At 41.6% G+C, this 24,964-nt stretch overlaps 1 protein-coding gene across 14 annotated transcripts in view; it reads left to right on the top strand.

Moving 5' to 3' along the window:
- Positions 1-24,964, top strand: part of FNBP1 (formin binding protein 1) — a 94,424-nt gene that overhangs the window by 43,968 nt on the left and 25,492 nt on the right. For all 14 annotated transcript variants that reach the window (XM_032200432.1, XM_032200444.1, XM_032200442.1 and 11 more), the window contains exons 5-9: positions 4,448-4,510; positions 5,224-5,328; positions 17,260-17,388; positions 19,143-19,289; positions 24,290-24,487. In XM_032200432.1, coding sequence (XP_032056323.1) covers positions 4,448-4,510; positions 5,224-5,328; positions 17,260-17,388; positions 19,143-19,289; positions 24,290-24,487 — 642 coding nt within the window. The remainder of the gene's footprint in view (positions 1-4,447; positions 4,511-5,223; positions 5,329-17,259; positions 17,389-19,142; positions 19,290-24,289; positions 24,488-24,964) is intronic.

The following is a 24,964-nucleotide window of genomic DNA, read 5'->3' as shown; positions in this document are numbered from 1 at the left end:
CATCTCTATTTATGCTTTAGACACTGGTAATTACTTTAGGAATCATTTGTGATAAAAGCGTTGATAGTGCTTCCTTTTATCAATAAAACTACATTGCTAGGACTGACTTTGCATTGTCTATCAATGTGAGCCGAGGACGCAAGTTACAAAAGTTAAAGGTAACTGTTTTTTCAATACGTTATCTAGCTTGAACAAAGAAAACAGAAAAGGAAATGTGTATGTGTACGATATCTTTTGAAAATTCTTGCCAAATAAACCAAATGCTATGCTTGAGTTTATTTTTATATATTATAGACATATTTAATAATCTGTATTTTTGAAATTTAAACAGACTGTAATGTGCAGATCTTAAATTCAACCATGCAATCAATTGCTAAGAAAAACAAGGCATTTTAATTTTTTTAAGCCTTTCATAAGTAAAATATTCCCCATGATCAGGTTTTGGTACAGCATGAGCACCCATGCTGTCATGCTGGTCTAAGTGTCTGGAGCAATCCAGACAATTTTTGGCTGAAGTTGCTGTGTTTTACGCTATTTTTTAGCTGGTATAATGCTTGGATGAAGTGTTTTTTAGGGAAATCATGAAGTCAGTGTGGTGATTGCTAGCGTAAGTCTCATAAATATAGAATAAAAGGTGTTTTGGTGAGATAAAGAACACTTAAAAACCTGCTTGCAGGTTTTTATGAGAGTGAAGGTTGTGAGACAGCCCCCGTAAACATCTGAAAATTCTGCACCTCATTTCAGGTGTAGAGGGTCAGTATGCCTTTTTTTTTTTTTTTTTTTTTTTTAAATTTGCGAAGAACACTTTCCTTGTTACACGTTACCTTAATTTTCTTCTCTCGGGGTTTTGTAATCCATTGCACTGATTTTATTAAGCCAGCCATGTAGTTAAGAACACTGATTTCTCTGGAACTGCTCTTTCTTGGGTGTTTCCAGTGCTGTGGATATAGCAGAAAGGAGTCTGGAGGAAATCGTGGCACTTAACCAACGCCACCATTGCAAATGTCGTACTGGCATGCTTGGAGCGTGATTCATTAACTCAGTATCTTGCTTAGAGCGTGTGAGGTTTTAAATGGAAAGTCTGATTAGAGTGTATTAGTTTGGATGTTCAGTGTGTGGGGGAAAAAAAAGAATCTGTTGTCAAATTTATTACTGAAATGTGTGTGACTAATAAGGAATAGTAGCTTTCCATACGATTTGCTGAATCATTTGTCAAATTCCTATTTGCCGAATCTCCAAGTGTAGAATAACCAATCATTATTTCATTTGATTAGGAAAAAAAAAAATCTTTAAATTAGAACATGTATCTCGAAACCTTGTCAAGGACAAATTGATCTTCTTTTATTTTAACTTAATTAAAAAAAAAAAAAAGCTGGAAGGCATTTGCTGTATCAGAAGATTTTAAAGTCTGTTAAAGGAAATGAGTTTGCGGAAGTTGAAGATAGTACAGGGTTTGAGGAAACTGCACGCTTCCTGTATGACTTCGAGCAGATCATTTAACCAAACTGTCAATTTTTTTAACCTTAAAGTGGGAATAGTAAAGAAATGTAGGTAGCTGTGGTAGCATTTGCTACCTTTCTTTGTTGCTTTGTATGAAAATGAGGTTTTGGAAGGCAGAAATCATCCTTTGAGTGCAAATGATGTGTAAAACCAGAAGTGCTCTCAATAAATGTTGTATCTTTCATCACGTATAGCTCTCTCTCCACTAGCAAATATATGTACGTGACAATGCAGCAAGAACTGAGGGGTTACAAATGTATTTAGAAAATGGTTACAAGTGAGATCTGCAAAACACAATGAACCTGCGTACATCAGACTGTCACACGACATCAGTTCCTTGGTTTTGCTGTGTAGTAGTCCTCAGTAATGCCCGTTGTACATCTCATTGCTCATTCCTGTAAATGAGCTTCACAAAAATGTAGCAAGGTACGAGCAGCATGAGGTCTTCCTGCTCATGCTTACTGCTCTCGTATGTACTTTGGCCAGCTTGAGGTTTATTTTACAGGGAAGACAAATTTGGAAGGAAGATGGATGGCTCCTGCAAAAATGAAAATTACGCTGTTGATTAACTGCAAAAACTTGGTTTAAAAACTTCATCTGATATGCTGTAGATTCTGGGTTCATCCTTCAGCCCCCACATCCACCTGTGTTATGTTAAATTAACCTGACGTCTTGCTTTCCTAGGGTTATGGGTCACTGCCAGTATTAGGTTTCAAGCAGGCCAGCTGTTCCCAGATCCAGTCCCTTCCTACACTCCAGCGAAGTCAGAGGCAGAGCAGAGGGAAGCACACAACCAGAGGACGAGGGAGGCTGCAGGCAGGAAGTGCAGTGTGGAGACGGCCAAGTAATTCTACTTGCAGCTTCACTGTTAAAAATTTCCACATATTCCTTGCTCATTAGCAAAATGTTTAAAAATGTAGTGTTAAATTGCAGTTGTTCCTTGGGACTGTTTTCTTAAACTCTTAATTACAAAAGCGAGCTTGAAATCAGGAACATTTCAAGCCTCTAGCAAGGAAGATGCAGCGTCTCAGTCACACGGAGAGTTTAAGGGAAATGGGAATGTACAAAAGGAACCGAAATCCACATGGAATCTCCCCCTGCCACCCAGCAGTTTCACAGACGTGTTTGTTTTTAAATGTCACAGTGCGGTGACTGAGGTTTTGGAGAAGCCTAGCATGGATGGCAGAGGTCTGATCTCGTGAATGTTGTCAGAGCTAATAGCAGAAGGAGACTGTCCTGGCCTTCAGCAGCACTGCCCTGCTGGCCTGGTGCTTCATGCTTGCTGGCCACGATAGGTAGGAGCGTGGGGCAGAGCTGGGCACTTCCCGTGCCCCTGGTGAATTGTCGTGCCTCCATTCTCTGCTTCAAGAGCTTTTGTGTAGAGAAGGATGCTATCCAGAAGGTTAAAGCTGTGCAGTGTCCCTAGGTTCATCTTACAGCCAGGCACCCCTCTGTAACAGCAGGCATTTGGGGCTGCAGGGAACAGTGTCTGGAGCGCTGGCAGGCTGAGGGGTTTTCAGATTTTTAAGGCAATGGAAGACTGTTGGACATCCTATGAGAGAATTGCAATTTGGGGCCTTTTTGCTTCTCTTGAGTAAGGTCTGGCTTGTCTGGTGGAGGCAGAAAGGTGCTACGACACTTCCTTGCTGCACTTGCTTCAGAGACCTGCTGCTCTGACAGAGGAAAACGCTGGTTGGTTTAGTGCAAGATGCAGAAAACCAAGCAGCGCTGCTTGTAAGCAGATTCTTCCTGACCTTGGTGGTTTGTGGCAGGCTGCTGTCCTGAGATCGGAGCTCTTCTAACAGGCTGCTGCTACCGTGTTAAGTTAAATCTAATTTCTGATTCCACGTGGGACACTATGTGTGGCTTCTGGTGAGGTGCTGTAGGGTTACCCGGCAATACCAGCCCTTTATTTTTGCAGTTTGAAGCCATACCTGTGTTTGAGTAAAACATCCTCCTTGCCAAAAAATAATACAGTGGAAAGGCATCTCTCCATATTAGTAGATTGCTATGTTATTTATTTTGCAAGGTGGCTTGTAAGGAGAACAGCCTGTTCCAGCAGCCAGCTGGGCTCTGCGTTCAAATCCCCGGTCTCTACAGCTGTGTCCTGGGCTTGTGCAATGGTCTTCAGCAAATTGCTTGTCCTGAGGAAAAGCGAGGCATGGGGGGTAATACCTAAAGCATATTGGATTCTGATGAAGGGCATTGTGTAAAGGCTAAGAACTGTTATTTAAACAGGCTGTCATTAATGTAATTAAGAGTCTTGCCCCAAAAGGCATGTCAGGAGATGTTCCTTGTCACTTAGCGTGTAGCTGACAGCTCATATTTTGGAACTTTTGTAATACCATAATGTGTGCACACACACAGTGTGTGGGAGAGAAGGGTTTGTGGAGGGACCCAAAGTACTGAATACCTCCCCAGAGACATAAGCAGCTGGCTTCACAAGCACAGTCAGAAACTAGAAGAGGTTTGTCTGGTGAGTCTGAATGAAAATCAGGATGAACATCAGTTGTTAGAATGTGTCAATCAAGGGCATATTGGTAAATTCCATGCAGAGAGAAATTTTAATTTAGAGCTAATGTACTGTCAGTAATCAAAAAGATCCTATTCAGCTGAAAGTGCTTCAGATTTCATACTATGGGAAACCAATAATTATGAGATACAGTGAATAATACAAGGTAGAATTGCTAAAGGGATTAATTAGACTTAGACTAACTAACCACTATAATTGATGCAAATATACATCTGTAGCCTGCTGAGACATTAGATAGTCGTCATACACCTGCTCAATTTAGCAGAGCTGCAGAACACAGCTGTCACAATCATTTCTGTTTTATTCTGGAAAATTCTATTCTATTCTTCGTATCTGGAGAAGAGCTCCTTGAACATAATTGGCTATTTGTTCTTTTGTTGTTCAAAATTTTGCCTTTTATCTTTTTCTAAACAGCACTTCCACGATGGCAGAAAGGCACAACAGCACATTGAAACTTGCTGGAAACAACTTGAAGCCGTAAGTGGAAATTTCCTCAGATGTGACATTTAAATCATTTTTATACCATTTTTTATAGAGATGGTTCCAAACTTTGTATTTAGAATATGAAAGGTGTGTGGATAAAAGCTGAAGAAATGTGATTTTTAGAACTTTGCTGTTTTAAATACACTGGTAGGTATGAAAAAGGTCTGTTTAAATAGTACATTTGGCTTTCCATGGGATCTATGTGTAGGGTGAGTAGTGTTTCATTTGATACAACTTGAAAAGTGTGCCAAGAGTTGCTTGAAATGCATAGTCCCTAAGGATGCTATTCAGATATTCCTCCATAAGCTGAATAGTTTCACCCTGCATGAATAAATCAAATGTGACCATCTCTTTAGTAAGGTGCTGCTTCTCAGAAACAAATACACTGGAATTTGTGCTCAGCATTCATCACATGAACCAGTGAGAAATTTTAGGTGCAGGAGAGGATAACGAAAGGGGATAAAGGTAAATGACAAATCCTACTTCCAAATAGCAGTGAAATTGGTAGAGTGAAGCAGTCTGAAGAATGGAAGAAAAAAGATGTGTTTATGGTAACTGTTATTAAGTTCTTCAATGTAAACAAGCTAGTCCTAGAATCTCCTGACAGTTGTTACAGCAGATCAGTTTAGGGTCAGTTATTGATTTTAGGTAGAGTTTTAATTTGTGTTTCTTTCCCATGCTGAAAGATTTTTTTTTTTCCTTTTCAGAGTAAAAGGCGGTTTGAACGTGACTGCAAAGAAGCTGATCGAGCACAGCAGTATTTTGAGAAAATGGATGCTGACATCAATGTTACAAAAGCAGATGTTGAAAAGGTAAGCCAGCGGGTGGAGAGGCTGTTTGTAAACATGGATGAATAGGTTCAAGTCCTCAGTCCCACTGGTAGTATAAATCTTCTGAGGCTTACTGCCTCACTGGCCAGTCCATGTGTTAATTAAAAAAGGGAGAGCTCTGCAGGGAGCTGTATTGGCATAAAAATTATAAACACACGGTCAGATTTCTTCAGAAAGATGATGTCAGAATTTAACGTAGCTGACATGGCTCTAAATACATTTATGCAAAATCAGTTTTAACTAACACCCCAGAGTTTTTGTACAGTCAATCTTGTTAGGGCTCCCTGCATCTGAACGTTTGCAGTTACCCAAACTTTGATTCAGGTGGACAAACTTCCTGCCTTCTCGAGCAACACCTCAAAAATGGCCTGATGCCATTGGCTGCAGTGACATAATATCAGGATTGTTGTTCAGAGACCTAGGTTTACAGCAGGACAGCTTTTCATGTTATGGAGTACCCTGAAATCCCTGCCTGTCACAGATAGCACGTAGCTTTTATTTGTAAGTTGCTGTCTGGTTGCAGTCGCACGTGGCTTTTGTACATTGATTTTGTGAAGCTTTTGAACTGATGTCTAATTTTAAGCATAGATTCGTGTTTCAGCATATCCATTGTGAAATACTTTTTCTTAAAGCATCCTTCTGTACATCCGATTTTGAATTAAATTTAAGTTTAAATGTCTCAGTCAAGTGAAGTACCTGTATCTTAAGAAACCAAGGGAGAGGGAAAAGGTGTCTTTAGCTTGCTTCTCTTTTTGATATTAGACATCTGCTCAGATAATTCAGTAATGTAGACCAGAAACACCCCATTGTAATATATAAGGATAGTATTCGCTGAAAAGTTTGATCGACATAGGAACAAAATAGTCAGAATACTTGAACAGGTTTGTTTCTTTAAAAAAAAAAAAAAAAAAAAAGCGGGAGTGAACATATATCAAATACTTTGTTGCAGAAGTGTGAAGTGAATCTTTTATAGTCCAAGACTGTCCCTGTAAGAAAAAAAAAAAAGTAGGTTTTGCTCTTCAAGAAGTCTGCTTCATTCTCTACTCAGTTAATTCAATCCTAGGAAGCTATCAAATACAAATTTGCTCTACATTTGTGGGATCTTAAGAAGTTTCTAGTGTGCTGAGCATCACAGTATCCAAATTGCTATTAGAATTGACAACAGTAAATGAAAAGACAGCTCAGGAAAATTTCCCAAAGTGTTACTGAATATTAAAAGGAACAAACAGCTTTGTGGTCTTGTCAATTGCTTGGCTGTTAGTTGTAAATTCACCCTGCAGATTTGATTATCTGTCACCTGGATTTGGCAGTGCACTTTACAGATGAATGAGTGCACAGGGTTGTCAAAGATGTAAGGCCACACACAATTTTTTTCTGGCAGACAAGGATCATCTCTGCTTTATCTGTATTAAATGATTTTAAAATATGTTTTTTCGCAGATGAAATTAGGACTTACCCGAGATTTTTTTTTTTCAAAGCTGAGGTCATGTCAAAGGGGATAGAGAGACATGGCTCACTGTTTCAGATAGGGAGCTGGGACTCATTAGTCCTACATCAGTTCCTAATGCTGGCCTTTTTTGGTCGGCGTGGAAGGATGCATGTTGGCAATGTATGCTATAGATTTAGGTACATTCTGGGAAGCAATCCTTCCTCTGCTGCTCTTTCCCTGTAAAGTGGAGCAGAGGGGCTTCTCAGCTAAATTTTTCTAGTTCTTTAGTGTGTCTGTTTGTAAATTACTTATTGCAAAATGAGGCTCAGTGGCATCTTGAAAGACAAAACTCTGCTGCAGCTCTGCGTGCTGGCTAATCTCTGGAGAAGGCATTAGTCGGCTTTCCAGCCAGCCAGTGGAGTAGATGGAGAAGGAAAAGGTTATCAAAACGAGTGGAATGTGAAATAATATTACTGAACAGAGAGAACAGTGTTTTCTAAGTGCATGTGTTAAACTGGGTTCATCCATGCCGGGCTCTGAATAATGCCCTTTCTTTGCTTCCCTCGGCCCACGTGACTGGCTCTGCCTTACATAAGGCCCCAGTGAAAATAGGATATTGTTCGCCCCGCGCTGCTGCCGGGCAGCTCTTGCAGACCTGCTCCAGGGAGAGATGCAGAAACCCCGGGGTTTCAGCTAGAGCACTATGATGACTTTTCCCTCCTCCTCCTATTGCAGCAGTTCTGATTTCACTTGCCCCTCACAGCTTGGCAGCTGCGCTCTTGCTCCCAAAAATCTGTCTGGCCAGGAAAGCAGACGATTTGGCTGTGTTCGGAGCCAGTGCTATTCACTTTGGCGGAACAAGGTGCTCTTCGAGCAGTGGGATCGTTTGTCCTCATTTCTTGGGCTTGAGATTGACACTTTGGCTACTTCAGCTTCTACCTGCGAATATAAGCAGACAGTAGAGTTATATTTTGCATCGCGCATTGCAGGGTAACGGAATTAAAATTCTGCAGTGATCACAGTGACACATGCAATCAAAAGAATGTGCAACTGCCTGATGCACCTCATGCTCAACTGTATGAGGATCTGACGTGCTCTCATCTGTCAGTCTTTAAATAGTTGTAGCCTTTGACGACTGCAGCAAGAAATTCGGTGCTAGCGCTGCCAGCTACCAGCACTTAACGTGGCCTTGCTGAAAGGAGAGCTCTTGGCATTACAGTGTGCTACGATTAAGTAACCAGAATAGTGGCAGAGAAGCTAATTAGGAGTTACTTTCCTCCTTATTTCTCCAGGACTGCTTGGCAAAATAACAAAGGGCCTCAGGTGTGTGCTTCGAGGCAGGGCTGGGTGTGCATGGACATCTTTAATGGCAGCCCAAACCGCTCCTGATTGCAGGGGGCAATGCTGTCTGTGCTGCTCCGATGTCCAGCGTGGTTCCCTTCATGGGTGCAGCCAGCCAGCCTGGGGTTGAGCTGAGGGAGCTGGGTGTTTAGCTTTGCTTCCTCCTGTCTCCTTTTTTGGTGTTAGTACCGTGGAGCAAAGGGCTGTGCTTAGGTTTCGGCAGGGGTCGCAGGCTTTGCAGGGGAGTGGGCTCCAGCACTCGAGTTCCCCTCCCTGGGTTTGCACGGAGTCTCTGAAGTGCAAGCCGCCAGCATTTGTGGGGGAACGTTGGTGTGAATGCAAAGCGTATTATGCTCAAAGCTTTTGTCTGCTCCACTTAGCAAAGTCAGAGTGACTGTGTTGCGAGCAACTGCACTGCGAAAATATCCTTATAAAATAAATAAATGGTGGAACGTGCTGATGAAAACACTGGGCAGGCTTGTAGGTATCACTGTGAGCTTTAGCTTTGCTTGGATCGCACTGGGATGTGAGCTTTCAAAGCAGTTCTTTTTCAAAAAAAAACCACAGTGGAGTTGCTTCAATTTTTTGACCATTTGGGGAAATGGTCTCTGTCACCAGCGCAGAGGCAGTGTACTTATAAGGAAGTGCTCTATTGTTTGTTCCTTCTCTTTAGAGCTGCAATCACTAAAAAGCTGACATCTTTATGGGATAATGTGGTACCCAGCGGTGCCTTTGCAGACTTCTTGCAATAAAAAAAAAAAAAAAAAAGAAAAACAGCTGGCTTCTCTAAAGGTTTATTTTCAAAGTGGATTTTTCAGAATTTGTTTTTAAGGAGGAAGTGGTTTGGGGCCAACCGTACGAGGGGATGAATGCTTTTTGCATCTTGATTAGCACAGAAGTTGAGGGAGAGGGCAGCAGCTTGAGGTAGCCTGAGTCAGGCAGGACCTGTCCCTTGGTGAAGAGTAGCACGGTCGTGTGTGGGGGTCCTAGGTGATAATTCTGCCAGAAAACAACTTCAGCTGTGAGCCCCAAAAAATGAGCTGGGAGTGAGTTCCCAGACTGCTGTCCTGAAGTCAGGGCTAATCGTGCTGGTTTATTTTTTGTTCCAGTTGTGTTCGGGGTGTTCCACCTTAAGTGGTTTTATGATTGATGTAAATGTCTTGTAGGTTTTGAAAGTAGTGAGAGACTAAAAGTGCAAATTTGACATGAACTCTCACAAATCAAAAAGGTCCTAACGTTGCTCGTACTTGAGGTGGGATGTTTGTTTTGCTCTGGAGGTTTTGACTGACTGAGTTCAGTATATCTTCAACCTACACTAAGAAAGGCTGGGTGAATATGCTTTCTTACACACTTACTGCTTTCTTACCCAGCCAATTTTAATGCAATGTAAGGAGCCTGTATCGCCCCCCTTACCACAACAGACGTCCATTTACATTGCACTGGAAAGTCATGAGCTGAAGCACTGGCAGAGTCGTATGGAACATAGATGAAGAAATACTGCTACTTAGAAAGATTCTTGGAATAAGCTGATCTTCCTGCCTTTGCGAATGCAGTTATACCGGCAGGTGTTAAACTGCTTTTCCAGCAGCCAGGCTGCTGCGCTGCAGGACGCAAATCTCTTCATTAAGAATTTACACATCCTTACAGTGAAGGATGAACTAAACTATTCTTAGTTAGGCCCCAGAGAAATCTCTCAGCTATGCTTCAGCATATCCATACACTGTTTGCAGCATGCTTCGTCAGAGGAGCATCAAGTCACAACGGAGCAGGATAGAGTGAGCATCGCTGAAACCCTGCATGCAAGCCACAAAGGAACATCTCCAGCTCGGTGCTGGATTGTTGCAAAGTGCGTCACTGAGGTTTTAGTCAATTAAGGCTGTCGGCAGTAAACTCTGCAGCATAGCCAGAGACTGTGGGTGCCCTCCTTCTGCACACCATGACTACTTAATGAGCCCAGTTTTTCAGGACCTGCTGAGTCATCTGCGCTGTGACAATTAGGTTTGTTGTATTCTTCCCCTGGCTCATCCGACTTGAGGCACCTACTGCCATACTGAACTTGTCAGCGGTTGGAAAATGTAGTGCCGTGCGAGGGCGATGGTAGAGGCTGGAAAACCTCGACAGTGTTTGTGTCACTAAGACAGGTGAGGTGGGTGAGGCTCAGTCCCAGACATAGTTCCAGAGAGCCCTGTGCATTTCTTCCTTAGCTACATGCTGCATAAGGCTTCCCCGCGTTCTCTGCATGGTGCTGAGTTTTCCTTATGTTTACTAGGCAGTTGTGTTTCTGTTGCTCTGCTGTTGGAACTGACCAAACCCTTGTGTGTCTTCAGTTCTGATGCAAGTCAAATTTCCCGTAAATTCAAGGGCAGTCCTTTCTCAGTAACATGATTTAAAGCCATTAGATTCACACTAACATATTTTCTCTATTTTATGCAGATCCCAATCTCCTTTTTGAACTGCTTCTTCCTAATGGGCATTGTAGTATGTAGGAAGTCCCTCAGGAGGGTCATTTGCGTTTCTGGTAGAATAAGCCTTGTTTACAACCTGCTATCAGCAACGCTGAGATGATACAGCAGCTGTTTCCCTTTTGGACTCATGACTAATTTATGAGCTCTGATTTCTAGTCTATGAAGAGTTAATGACCCTAGAAGCATCATCTGGGAAACTATAAATACCCTTATGTATCCCATACAGACACTGTATTTGGTCTTAAGAGATCAAGAAGCAAAAATGCCAGTCAGTTTTAGTATAGGATTAGGAAATCCATCTGAATGTGTTCCCTCTTAGCGGTACCCGTCTGCAATAATGCCCTGCGTAGCAATTTGACAGTTTCATAACAATGCAGCCCTACTGGGTAGTGGATTGCTGAGTGGAGCAAACAAGTCACGGAGGTAAAAAGGGGGTTGTGAAGGGGAGGTTTAAGAACAACTCCTGAATTAAGGATCAACCACCCTTTGAATCAAGGCGTAGGAATTCTTAGCGTGCAGAGCAATTAGTTTATGCTATATGGTTAGAAAGCTTGTCTGTAGTTATTCTGTCAAAAATATTTTGACAGAGCTTTTCAGCTGTGTCAGAACTAAGGGAAAATGTAGCAGAGACCTCAGAATTTGGCTGTTAAGTTTGTGAGCTGTTCAGTTTAAGTGAATGTGTGGTACCCATAAAGTGAGGCGTTAAGGCTAGCAGAATCATATGGTAACTGTCTTCAGCCCTGACTATTCATCCTGCATTGGCAGTGTTTATAAAACCTTTGTTGGAGAGAGATTACTAGAACCATGCCCAGTATTCAAAGTATGATCTAAGCAATGTATTATACAGTCCTGAAATAAGTTCCATTATTTATATTCCATACTCACATTTATACACTGCAGAACTTAATTGCTTATGTTAGTACAACTGAACAGGTCTCCAGAAATCATTTAAAGTCAGCCGCTGCTCCAGACACCTCTCTGGTAACCTCCTGCCTCAATTCCAAATATTCTTCTACCTATTGTGCAAACACCTCGTTCTTTTGTAATCAAGCAGACTTTTTGAAGCATCCTCATGGGACTGGCTTTCTCCAAGCTGTGTGGCAGGCTGCTGGTGGAGATTTGTCCGTCTGACTCTCTTGCCCATTTGACTCTTTGGTCACCCAGGCAGCTTGCATATTTGGTGTTTGTGATGTGAGAGTGGCTGTGGAAGGAGACAAAATTTTGGATTTGAGGCACGGGTCTTTTTGCTAGGGCCTTGGAGCAGTTGCAGGACTGGTGGCATGGGTATAAAGCTGACTGACACAACTAGGTGAGTCCTCGTTGCTATTTAATTTTTTTAGTAGTGCAGCTGAGACCAGTCCAGATTAACAAAAAAGCTGTGCAAGAGCCTTGTGCAGGGTGCTTAGTGTTGCGCTCTCAGCTCTGCTAGATGTGGCCCACCCTTCTCCTTAGAGTTTTGGTGGTTTGTTGCTTTAGTACATCTCTTATTAGCGTATGCTTCGGTCACCTGGCAGAATGAGGTGGGATACGGGTTCACCAGGTAACTGTCCCTGAGATCTGACCATGAAGATTTTTTATCCCATCACCTCTTGCTTGTTTGCGTGTTTTATTTGACCAAAGGATTTCAAGGATTCACAGGTTGTCATGAAGATGATTTTTTTACATCCTTTTAATATTAAAAGTAAGGATTTTTCTTCTTCCTTTCCTATGTTACTTCGCACGTCCCGTTCTGCCTTCTTGCTTTCAGGGAAGCAAATTCTGAAACTTTTTTTGCGTGCCAGTTCAGAGAGACCAAACTGGTTATTGTAAAATAGTAAACAATGGGGCTTGACTTGGAGGCTATGTAAATCAAAGCCTGAAATCCTGGCCCTGTTTTGAAGTCCGTGGCAGAGTTCCCACTGTTATTAATGCTTCTGCAAATGCTGCCAGTGTTGCTGCTACCAAGAGACGCCCCACTGCTGTTAGTGATAGTGCCTGCTCGCAACAGAGAGCAGCAATGTGAGCCTGGCTGGGTGGGGAGGGTCAGAGCCCGCAGCTGAAAAATCTGTGAGCAATTGAAAGCATTCCTGACATTGGTGAAGTGTTTCTGAGTCTGCCTTTATCATTAACTTATTTTGAAGGGATTGGACGGTCGACGAGGGGTGAGGGGGGGATTTTTGTGTTTGCGTTTCAGTCTGATCTTGGATTTACCAAAGACAGATCTGTTTTGGCAGGCAGTGGCCTGGCAGTGATGCATCTCACATGCTGTCTGGGTTTGTTGGTGTTTTTCAAAAGAGGGGGCAGAAGAAAGCAAGTTACACCAGAGTTTTGACTGGAAACTCTGCCATTCTGGACATGAGCAATGGCTGAGAAGCTGAACTGTTCCACTCCGTGCAGATCAGCTTAATAGCAGCCAAAGCTTTTTTCTGCCCTTTTCAGTTATTCATATCACTCCCACCATAACAGCCCGGAGGGGCTGCATTTTTTGTCTGTGTAAACCCAGAAGACAGTGTGTCCATTGAGTCTCTAGCTGTTTCTGGAATGTGTCTTAGAAATTGTTCTCAGCAAAATATCCTTCATTCTTTTCTGTAGTGAAGACTGAAGTGGCAGAAAGCGTATTTTTTCTTTCTCCTTTGCTTCCTTCACCTATATCTTTCTCTAAGTTACAGAAAATAGTGCTTTGGTGTGATTGTGTTCAGATCTCAATTGCCATGGCAGTGGAAGCTCTAAGCTTACCAATATACTTGCTGCAGGGCTGATGGTGCTGCAGATACTGGGCTGTCCTTCGCTCTTGGGAGCGCTTTTCTTGATGAGAAGTGCAGTAGCGTATGTGACCTTCTGGTTTTATTGCTGCCACATGAGTTCAGAGAAGAATTGCCATAACAAAAATAGACTTTGGAGGGGAGGTTGTGTGTATATGCACATGTTTATCTGGGGACTAAAAGAGGTTACAAAGGTGTGCTCTGGGGGTGGATGTGAATTTCTTTAACAAGTGCGTACAAGATCTGAGTATCTTTTGCAAAGAAAAGCAAAATGTTTTTCTTCCCCCCAAATCCCTTAAATGCCCTTTTCTGCTTTTTCATGAGGCTGAAAGTGACCTCACTCATTTTTCCTTTCAAAGGGAGTTTTTTTTGTCTTTTTTTTTTTTTTTTTTTTTTTTTTTTTTTTTTGTGTTGTTACAAGTACCTAGTCCTGACTTCTGTTTTAACCAAGAGTGACCTGGCAGTCTGTTGATCTGGATTGTGGTTTCACATGTGGTGCTAGAAATCCAAGCTCCTGCTTGATCTTCCCTGCACAGTAAAAAGGAGAGTGTGCGTTAGCTGAAAGCTGCATCACCCCGTATCTGAAGGCATGGTCTGGTTTTCCAGAAACTGGGTATTCCAAAGCCTTCTCTCCTGAAAATGCTGTTCAGAACAAATATTTTAACATTAATTCTAAAAGCCTGAGAAGTATCTTCTCTGAAACTGTTTGCATGCAGAAGTGAGCAGTGAAGAAGATAAAAATAAATTTTCTGTGAAGCTTAACTGTAAATTACTCCCGAAATAGCTCCTGTGACTGTGCAGCTTCAGGCCACTGCATCCATTGCTCTGAATGTGACACTTAACATCGTTGACTCATTTTTATCATTGTATGCTTCAGCAGAGTGCAGGAGCCTACTTATAAAATGTAATTCTGCTAATACTAGAAGTGATGATGTTAGAGTAAGTGACATACTCAAATGAAGTAATAAAAAAATGTAGACTCTTTCATGTTTTTATTTTAAGAAACATACCTCATTGGAAAATATTTAAGTTTGAAGTTTGCCAAATGCATTAAATGGCCAGGAGAAACAAAACATCACTGGGGCTCTCATACAAAAACTTTTGGTTTTGGAATGTACCCAATTTTACTTATTCATCTGCTGCCTCCTCTTATTTGGGGCCAGTAAGATAGTTTTGGAAACAGAGCATCTACTCTTGTATACATTCAGCTCAGGGTTACCATACCCCACCAGTGAGCTTGCTCATGAGAATGAACTCTGGAGGCTTAATGTTTGCTGGCTCTGACTGGAAATGTGTAATAGTGAATTTCTTGCTTTTCTGTTTCAAAAATAGAGTCAAGGGACAAATTCCTGAGTTGCACTACATTTAAAAAAAAAAAAAAAAAAAAAAGCTAAGAAGGACTGGGTCTTCCATAGAAGTCAGCTCAAACAATGGGCTGCTCTTAGGTAGCTGAGGAGAATGGGCCTCACAAATGAATATTGATCTCTGGCAGCTGGGACTTGAGGAAGGGGCTGGGAGACAACCGCACGTTACTCTTCCAGCTGTCAGCTTTCCATGGCTGACTTTGTTTTGCTCGTGTGTTTGTGTTCGTAGTACAAGGCGATATTGTTTTCCACTCGGGTTTAACATAGCTATAGATGAGTGCGTGGATGATAAGGTTCAATAAATCATATCAAGCACTTGGGTAGAAAAATGGTTTATATGGCTGCTGGAATTTCATTGCACCAGGTAGAGTTCCCGATGCTGCTTCCTTTGCAAGAGGGAGAGACAATTAAAACTCTTGGGGAACAGGCAAAGATGCAAGTTTTTATACTGGATTTATTTATTTGGTCATAGTCACAATCTTTTTCCATTTGATGCTACTGTTTCATCTCCTGTTATGCACTTAGTGCCCAGCATTTTTTCATTATGCTTGAATTGTTGTTTTTGTAGAAAGAATGTGAAAGGAGATCTAGGAAACTCCTTCAGTTGACTGCACTTGCAAAAGAAATAGCTGAATTGAGGCAAAATAAATTATTAGGTGAGAGGTGTGAGCTGGACAAGTGGAAGAAAAGCCTATTTCTTTTCAAATTGAGATTTGAAACCTTTTGGCAGAACTTGTTAGCTTCCAGTTATGATTACTAAAATGTTCCATGATTTGGTATTTCATGGATTTATTGTCAGGAAACTATTGTCTGCTTGGAACAGTTCAAAGGCTAACCCCTCTCTGAACTGTTTTCAGTGGGAGTCCACTTCTTCGAATGTATTAAAATTATTTGTTGTACTGGTTTCCCTGAAACACCCAAAAATACTCTTAACTAATTTTTTAAGCAGTCTTTCTCTCTCCTTTCTTAAAGGGGCTATTTTGAAATTTGAGGGAGTGATCAAAACCTAATATTTGCTGAATACTTGCAGGACTGTTCCAGGGCTAGGTAGACAGCAGAGGGTGACAAGGTTTCAAGTGCCTGAAAAATAAGCGCAAACAGGATGGATTAGATATACAACGCCAAGAGGCAAGGCTCTTGCTGGCTTCACTGGAGCAAGGATTGGTCCACAGCCATGGAGCAGGTTCTGCTGGGGCAGGTGGCAGTGTGAGGGGCTGTGTGGGAGCTGAATGAAAACGGCTCTGGATGGTTGGATGCAAATTGTGAATGAGCACAAGAGGAGAGGCTCAGCAAGTGACCACGGGGTAGGGAGCGAAGGCAGGTAGGTGCAGGGAGCCATGTGGGAAGGGAAAGGAAGGAAGAGTTTCTGTATGAAGACCAGCAGCAAGGAAGGAAAAGGCAGCTAAATTAAACAGATGGGATAGACAGCAAGGGAATAATATTGGGCACTGAAACAGACAACAGAACAGAAGGCCTTGGGAAGCAGAACTGTAAGGAGAGTAATCTGAAAGTACGGGAGGGTCAATCAGGGACAGATTGTTCTAAGGCAAGAAGTGAGGGTAGTTGCCCAGTGCTCAGCTATGCTGGGTAGCAAAGCAAATGATCTGTGGGTAAAAATAGGAAGGTAATCATGTTTCAGCTGCTCCTTGGGCTCCCCTTTCCTTGCACACAGTGTGCCAGCTCTATTCAAGGAAGTGCACATAAAGGACTTTGCAGAGAGTACAGTGGGGACACAAATTGAGATGTTTTGTCATGAGTATGTTGGCTGGAGGGTGTGAAGTCGGACAAACCATTTGTCCCTCCCCTTTCTCTAAAAGATACTGCTAGCCAATAGGTAGGTAGCTCGGTAGAGAAAAGCAGGTGCCAGCCAGTAGGGCATACAGGGGATGAAAAAGTGTCCCGAAGTGTCCTCAGAAAGCCTCTGCCCCTAAGGGGGCTACTAGAGGGGCAAACTTGTTGTGGTGTTTAGTCATAGGTTGTATCTTCATGTAGTATGAAGGGAGACGGTTTATGGAGTGCAAAATGATTGATGGAACTAACATATTGTAACGCAAAAACAGGGTGGCAGCTCCAAGCACAAAGGGACACGCACTAGCTGGAGGAAGCAGGCACTGCCTTCTGCTAGATCTGTGGCAGCAGGTTTGTTCTATGAAGATGGCAAACGACTAGAGATGTTCATTCTGAGGATGCAAGCTGAGCTGTGAGAGCTATCATTTCGTAGGCAAACTAGGAGCACAAGTCTTTCATACGCCAGATTTTGACCAATTTAACCGAAAATTCCAAATAGGAACAGGCAGGAATGTGTCAATTCAACAGAGGGCAAGGCCCTGCCACATTTAACAGAAGAAAGAGGACTGAATTCCTGGGGTGCACACTGCAGACCTGTGTTTGAAGTAGATGAAATGTTTCACACACATCTGTGTATAGGAGTAAGCCATAAGTGTAAGTGTTCAGAGATCCATATGCTAATGTTTCTGTGCTGCCTACTGGTAAGGATGGTAAGATGAGGAGTAATGCAGTGTAATTTATTTCCATGTAGTGGAAGTTATAAACTACTTTTGGCATTTCTTTAGGCGAGACAGCAAGCCCAGCTGCGACATCAAATGGCAGAAGACAGCAAAGCAGAATATTGTTCCACTCTACAGAAGTTCAACAGTGAGCAGCATGATCATTACTACACACACATACCAAACATCTTCCAGGTAAGACTTGCTGGCACTGATCTAGAGTAGCTCATATACTTGTGAAAAAAAATAAAGGGATGGATTGCATGTTGGCCTGATTCTACGATCCTGTTTTATTCTTTGGCTGTTTTGTCGTTGTTAGCAAATTTTGTACACAGTCTGCTAACCCAAGTGATGGAGAGCTTGGGTATGTAAGTGTGCCTTTCTCTTAGGAGGAAGGCAACATTGAATTGTCATGACAGATTACAGTCGTCCTTGGTATTGTTACAATTTTCTGTATTAAACTCTTGTGTCCATGCAGCTGGGGAATGAGAGCATTATTTGCATTGTTGGAGCAGGAGGCAGCTGGGCATCCTTACATCTGTAAAGCCTCGCAGTCTTTATAACCTGTTTTGAAATCAGATTTCACAGATGTTTGCAGAATTATTGGGGAGTTAAACTCAAGAGTGAATGTCAAAGGGCTTAAGCACGCTTGCTGAGTGTGTCTTACCATGCCTAAAGAAAGACTGTAGAGAAAGTACAAATTGGATAGCTTTTTTTGTTCTGACTGAAGATCTGAGCGTGTGCTTGGCTGAACAAAGAGATTAATGTCATAGAACAGAAGTTCTAAATGACTGTTCCATTGTAATGGGTCATGAGAGTCAAGAAGTGGAAAAGACAACCTCTTTAAGGGAGAAAATGTCACATGCTTAGCATCTGATCAGAAGTAACGGATACTTGCATAGCAAGCAAGCATTTTCTTATCCATAACTGTAGCTTCTCAGCCAAATGGACACCTTCTCTTTTGTTCACTGTATTTCAAGCCAGTATTTTGAGATAAATTTTCCATGGCATCATATTTTAAATTCTTCCGGTATATTTGTATTTAACCCTAAATCTGGAAAGTACTCTGATTTGTAGATGAGCATGCTTGAAGTAGTGCAGGCTTCCTTTTCACTACCAGTGCTCTAAGAAGCTTTATCACTTTTTCATAGATGGTGAAATAAGGGAAAGAACAGAAATTCTTTACAGCACAACTTTTAACTGTTCAATTTTTCATTTTGTTGCTTGTGTGTTAGTCAAGGTAATGGGGATTTCTAAGTTATCAATACTCAGGAAGAGTCCTGCAGTCTAATGTGAAACAGGCAGTTCTTGTTCATGCCCTTCTGTATCCTGTTTTATAATCTGTTTTAACAGTGTTATACTACATCCCCCTTGCCTCTGTTCTAAATCAGAGATCCATGGAATAGGTGCTGGAGGCTGTGGTGTTGAATCCACCAAGTAACGGGGAGCACATGTTGAGAAACACTCATGTGAACAATGTGTGATGCCCATAAACCAAAAATTACCTTCTTGGGGGGAAGGAGGGAAATCGAAATTTTTTTTTTTTTGTTCCCTTGGATTCTCCAGTGGAACGAAGGTGAGCGCTTTCACAACATGTTGTGGAAAATGGAAGAGAACTTCTTGTTCCGGAAATTATATTAACAGCCTTAAGAACCATTCTTACAAACATCTAAAGCTGGGATTTTGACAAATCAGCATTTTTCAGCATAAAAAGTTAATTGAAAAATTCTCAGTAATAGTGACAGATTGCTTTTAGAGTGGGATTTAGATGTTTGAGGGGATGATACCACTTGCTGCCTTCATGAGAACAGCTGTCCTAGTTTGTCTATTCTTAAAAACATAGTTAAACCATGCATTTTTAAAGCAGCCAGTGTTTGCTGGGGAGAAAAATTGGTTGAAACTGTGAAGCTACTCTCGATATTTGATCTGAATGAAATCTAATGTTTTAGAAAATACAAGAGATGGAGGAAAGAAGAATTGTGAGGATAGGTGAATCCATGAAAACTTTCGCAGACGTCGACCGCCAAGTGATCCCTATCATTGGAAAGTGTCTGGATGAAATTACAAAAGCTGCAGAATCAATTGATCACAAGAACGTAAGTGTTATATTGCTTGGACTGTTAATTGCTGTCATTAGTACTGATCGCTTTGTATATGGAGATTCAAATCCTGGGTCCAAACCACAGTGTGAGGGCTTTATAATCATAGAACTAAAACAAATGGTAGGCTTTTGTCCCAGACTGCTTTGTCTGAGGTAGATTATCTCCTAAGACTTCTTACCATCTGGAAATGCCATGCTTTTTTTCTTTTAGGAATATTCTTTCCTTTTGATAGGATAATGATTTTTTGAAATACTGTTATTGAAAAAAAAAAAAAGGCTTCAGTCTAGAATAAGGAAAATGATGGACATCATTTGAAGTATCACTGGTTCTTATTCAGATGGGTTCTATATCTAATAGCAAATGGACTGTTGCAGGAATGTCATCTTGTTACTCTTAAAATAATGGAATTATTTAAAGTAATGGCTACATAAATTATTGCAGCAACTCTGGCAAAATTTCTATTTTAAATTGTTTATTTGAAGAATTGAGGCTTGCTAGCAATCTGTAAATCTGTAAATGAGCTCTCACAAGTCTTGATTTCTGAACGTCATTGTCGGAGTAAAAACAAGCCTTCCTGATGAAGGCCGATGAAGAGTTGGGCTGAGCTTGCTGATGTACGGTTAGCACAAGGGTGAATGTGTTTCCTATTTTCTTTTCAGAATGATCTGCTCTCTTTGTAAATGAAGTCTCTGCCTCCTCTTTCAGCCCTTCTCATGGATCACATTAGTGCTTCAAATACAAACAGCATGTGTCTTGCTGGCTGTTTGAAATTCCCATACATCTTTTTCACTGGAATCTTTTCTAAGCTATTCAGTGCCCAGAGCCTGGAGACTGCAGTTAATTGGCAGCATAAGCCTGAGGCTGAGGTTTTGAAATGAATCCCCTACTTTTTGCTCAGCAGTTGCTCTCACAGAGAGCAGCATGAGAAACCAAGGACTCTGAAAGTTACTGTTTTGGGGTAGGAGAAGGGGAAGCTGGGGAACAGATTCCCATGTTTGAACAATGCACCCTCTTTGGGGTACAGTTCTTGGTGCTGTATGGTGAAGATTGTGTTGAGGAGAGATTCATTCTTAGGCCTATCCTACTCAGATATTCAAGCACAGTCTGAGGAGAAACTCACAAACCACTTAAGCTAGGTGTTGGAACCAGCTTCACCGCCACCACTGAATCTTCTGCTCAACTTGGTCTCTCTTGCACAGAAATAAGTCAGACTGCTGGCTTACATGCACAAGTATGACATTAGAAAAAGGTATTTTGAGCATTGAAAACCAAGGGTTCTCCTGAAAACACCATGCTAACAAAAATGGATTTAACCAAAATTGTTACATCTGAACAATTACAAAGGGTTTAGTGTGTTCTGTCTGAAAACAGATTGTCCATAAATGTTTCTTCTTTTCTTAAAATATCATTAAGGACTTTCAACCTCTGGAGCAGAGCTTTTTGTAAGAAATTGTAAGAAAAATTCTAAGAAAGAAGTTTCAGTTCTTAGACTACTGTCAGAACAGTTTCTTTTCTTTGAAAGCCCAAATTGAAGGGTTTCTCCTTTGCTCACCTTTTTTGAACCTGAGCATTTTTGGATAGGAAAGTCACTAGATCTGAGCTGTAGTCAGCTTTGTAAATGAGGTCAGATTCCATGAAAGTTGAATGCAAGGACAGCTGGTGATAATAGAACTAGTACAATGGTGAGCAAAACCAAGAGCCTGCTGAGCAGGAAAAGCTTTGTGTGAAACTCTGAGCCCACACAGACATGTGTTACCCAGCTGGGAGGAGATCTCCAGGATCTGGTAATCATAAACAAAAGTACAGTATCACCAAACTTGAAATGTATGAGCTCAGAGCCTAGGGTACTGACAAAAGGCAGTGATGCATCTGGAGTTCTTACTTAGCTCCTTATTGGTACTCTTTGGTTTTATTTTCACTCTTTTTGTCCAGCTATCACATACAGAGTTGCTAAAGAAGTGGAGAGGTAAATGGAAGTTCTTTTTTTGGTAACTTCAGAAACCAGGGCTTTAAATGGAACAGCCACAATTAGTATAGAAGATGTATTGGTCAGAAAGAAAATAATTACAGAGAAAGCACCGATTCTAGTGCTTTACCTTATGTACCAAATGTGAGTCAGCTCTAGCTGAAAGGGTGTGAGAACCTGCAAGTTCTGCAACTTTTTTTTGCTGTCAGGAAAACCTTACCAGCCGATGGAAAGGCATTATTGTTTTAAGAAGGGGGAGAAAAAAAAAAAAAGGCACAACCTTGCACTTCGTGTGGGTATCTCTGAGCTTTCTGATAATCCATTTTTAGCTTCAGGTAGGTTTATTACAAACACAGACCTTTGGAGGGACTCCTGTGGCATCTGTGAACCACTGATCAAGATTGTGTAGTTCTGCAGTAAGTCAGGACATACTTCCATAGTCAATCTGTAATTGTGAAGGTGCAGGCTGCTAGCAACAGGCTTCCTTTCTACAGCCAGCTCTGTAGGTGGTAGCAGGAGTCTGGCAAACTGTATTTTTTCAGGGTCTCTATTTCATTAGATGTTGTTGAGAACCAGAACAATATATGGAATAATTTAATTATTCTCTGCAGCTTCAATATGACAAAGTTCTGCCTCATGCCCCTAGCAAAATGGCCAGTTGTTCAGGCTTAGTTAGGGAACTGGCAACTGTGCAAGCAGGATTGCTTTCTGCCCTCACCAGAGCGTGTGCAGCTCCCAGTAATATCAATGGAAACTGGCTGGATATAGCTGGGAACGCTCGTTAGCCTTGTGTTTCTAATGCAGCTATAAATATGCTGCTTTTCCATGTCCCCTTTCTAATAACACAGAGGTCACATTGCAAGGGTGAGCTGTGGTGACTGCTGAGTGAACCTGGGCAGAACTGGCTTCTGAAGGCTCCAGCAGCAGATAGAATGAATTTGTTACGGATCTGGGAGTTCCTGTTATGACATTATCTCTTGGTGATATATGGAGCATGCTGCATATTTTTAGCTCCATTGTAGTGGAAGGATGTTTTGACGAAATGGAAGGAACACTGTACAGTTAAGAAAAGAAAAAAAATGAAAGGCTCTAAGCATAGCATGAAAAGCCTGTAAAGTATTGTATGGAACCTCGTGTGTGTTTGTCACTTCCTTCTTCATCTCATCTTCATGCTTATTGTTTAAAATCCCTTCAAATGCTTATACCTACAAAAGTTTTAATGCCAAACTGGGATGAGATGACGGAGAAAGCGGTGTTTTACCTCCTTCAAAAGTTCTGTCTGAATTTTACAGTGCACCTAATAGATTGAGGATCTCAAGCCTTAATTTGCTACGCAATCCCCTGGATATTTTTGCAAAGCTTGTCTTGTAGCAGTGATTTGCTTAATTGTGTCTGGCCTCTGAGTAAGTTTATATCCCACTAGATTTTTTGTGAACACTGTTTTACCTACGGACATGAGCAGAAGCTGTGAAATGCCTTCAAAGCAACAAGTTCATCTTTTTTCTCCGAGTAGAATGATGGTGCTGTTCTCTGGAGGCTAATGAGATTTTTGTGTGCTGTGGCACAGTTCCTCTAATGATCTTAGAGCGAAAACTGTTAGAACAGTATTATATAAAAAGCTCCCTTCCCAAGAAGTTGAGTACATCAGAAGTAGAAATGTTTTTTATTTTATTTTTCAGAGGCCATTAGATGCATTTGGCAAGCTGAAGTCCATATCTGCATTTATGTATAATTAACTGCTTGTAAGCCTGAACAAGAAAAATGGTATCTGTTGGTTTTTGATTCATTTTTTTCTTCTGATTTAAAAAAAAAAAAAAAAAAAAAAGCAAAACCACTGCAGAGCGTACATCTAGTGCTCCTAGTGGCACCAGAAGGGTACAAGGCTTTAATGACAGCACTGGGGTTACCAGCCACTGCAGCACCAGGGTGCCTGGCTGCTCGCGGGACCCTGGGCTGCTGCAGTTGTAGGATAAAGCTCGGAAGATAAACTCCTGCCACTTACTGTAGCTACGTTCACAAGCACAGACCGGGTAACTCATGCCAGTGTGGTCACTGGAGGTCAGTTAGACAGGAGCATTTACTGGGGCTTTCCAGAAGCTTGCTTACAGCTGCATGCCCAGCAATTCTGGACCTCAACTTTGTTATGAGTCACTTATCTGTTCAGTTACTGAAGCAGGATTTGTCCTCTAGTAAGTAGAGTTAACAATAAGCTGCTGGGCATTTTCACCAGCGGACATAAAAAAGAAAAAAAGCCATTACAAGGGAATTGTACCAGAACTTTGATTTTTTCATGGGAAACAAACCAGGGTCGCTGGGTTGAGGTCAGGCTGCAGCTCGTGGAAGGCTGGAATAAGGAGACCTGAATTTGCTCTTCCTGAGCATCCTCTGCAGTTAGCTACAATGACTCACGCTGTAATGATAGTGGTGTATGGTTCGCTTTCCTGAATAGACTGTAGTCTTTTTTTTTTTATCTGTTGGTATTTTAAGTAATGACTGGTCTCGGTGATACCTTTGCAAAAGGAACTAGCATTTTGTAACACAAATTACGGACTATTTGAGAGCAAAGGTCACCTGTGTTATTTCAGACTCCTTTTTGTGTTCTATTCTGAAACTGAGATTGTGGCCGTTTACGATCTCAGTTGCAGCATGTTCTGACTGACACAGGCTGGGTTTCTTGTTGCTTTTTAACTTCACTTGCCACTAAAATATCTGGGAACACTCAGTTATACATGGCAGAGTGCCTTGTTTTGGTGGGCTAATGCTCTCTGTGCATCTTTTTGAAGCACATTATGGTAGTGAAAATAGGTCCAATGAAAAATGCCTTGATCTTGGAGCAGAAAGTAGAGAAACTCATCTCAATCCCAAGTTCTGGGAGGGTGTCGATTTGCCAGGATGAGACTGGTCCCTGTGAAGGTTGTTTCCCTTGAAGGCAACCTTGTTTGTCCTTGTACTGGTCTTCTGTGCCACCAATTTGATGACAGCCTTCATCTGAGGTATTTACCTTTGTACTGGATCTGTCCCATTTCAGGATTCACAAATGGTAATAGAAGCCTTTAAATCGGGGTTCGAGCCTCCAGGAGATGTGGACTTTGAGGACTTCACTCAGCCCATGAAGCGGACTGTCTCCGAATCCAGCCTTTCAAACTCCAGAGGGGATGGGAAATCGGAGCCGAAGTTTGGTGGCAAGTCCAAGGGCAAGTTGTGGCCATTCATCAAGAAAAATAAGGTACTGACTTGCAAACTTGAGCTTAGGGCTAGGATGTTTGTAGTCAATAGCCTCTGTCTTGTCTAGTGAACCTGGCAACTGCAGTTTTTTAAAGAGAACTTTAGTTTCAGAAAGTGAATAACTGATGTCTTACTATGGTGTTTTGTGCAAGTCTTTGGTTAAGTTTTTTATATCTGATTTTTTTCTTTGTAATTTCTTTAATTATGTTGCAGTTTTTATATTAATTTAACTTTGGTTGTCGTGTCTGTGCCATGGTCCATTCCTGTTCCTAACTCAGAGAAGGAGTTGTACGCCACTTACGTAGTGTCACGTGTGCTAACTAACATTGTTACTTCGGGGAAGCTTTCATGTGGCATTGCTGTTTGACACTTCTGAAACTCTCCTTAGCTTCATTTGAGTTACCTCCTCAGTCTGTGTGCCGGGTTCTGCAGTTGGGTGGTGGGGAAGGAGGAATTTCTGCAATTCATTCTCCTTTAG

Source organism: Aythya fuligula, chromosome 19 (genome assembly GCF_009819795.1).
Source record: "Aythya fuligula isolate bAytFul2 chromosome 19, bAytFul2.pri, whole genome shotgun sequence".
Classification (NCBI taxonomy): domain Eukaryota; kingdom Metazoa; phylum Chordata; class Aves; order Anseriformes; family Anatidae; genus Aythya; species Aythya fuligula.
This window is presented reverse-complemented; position numbering and strand designations above follow the sequence as displayed.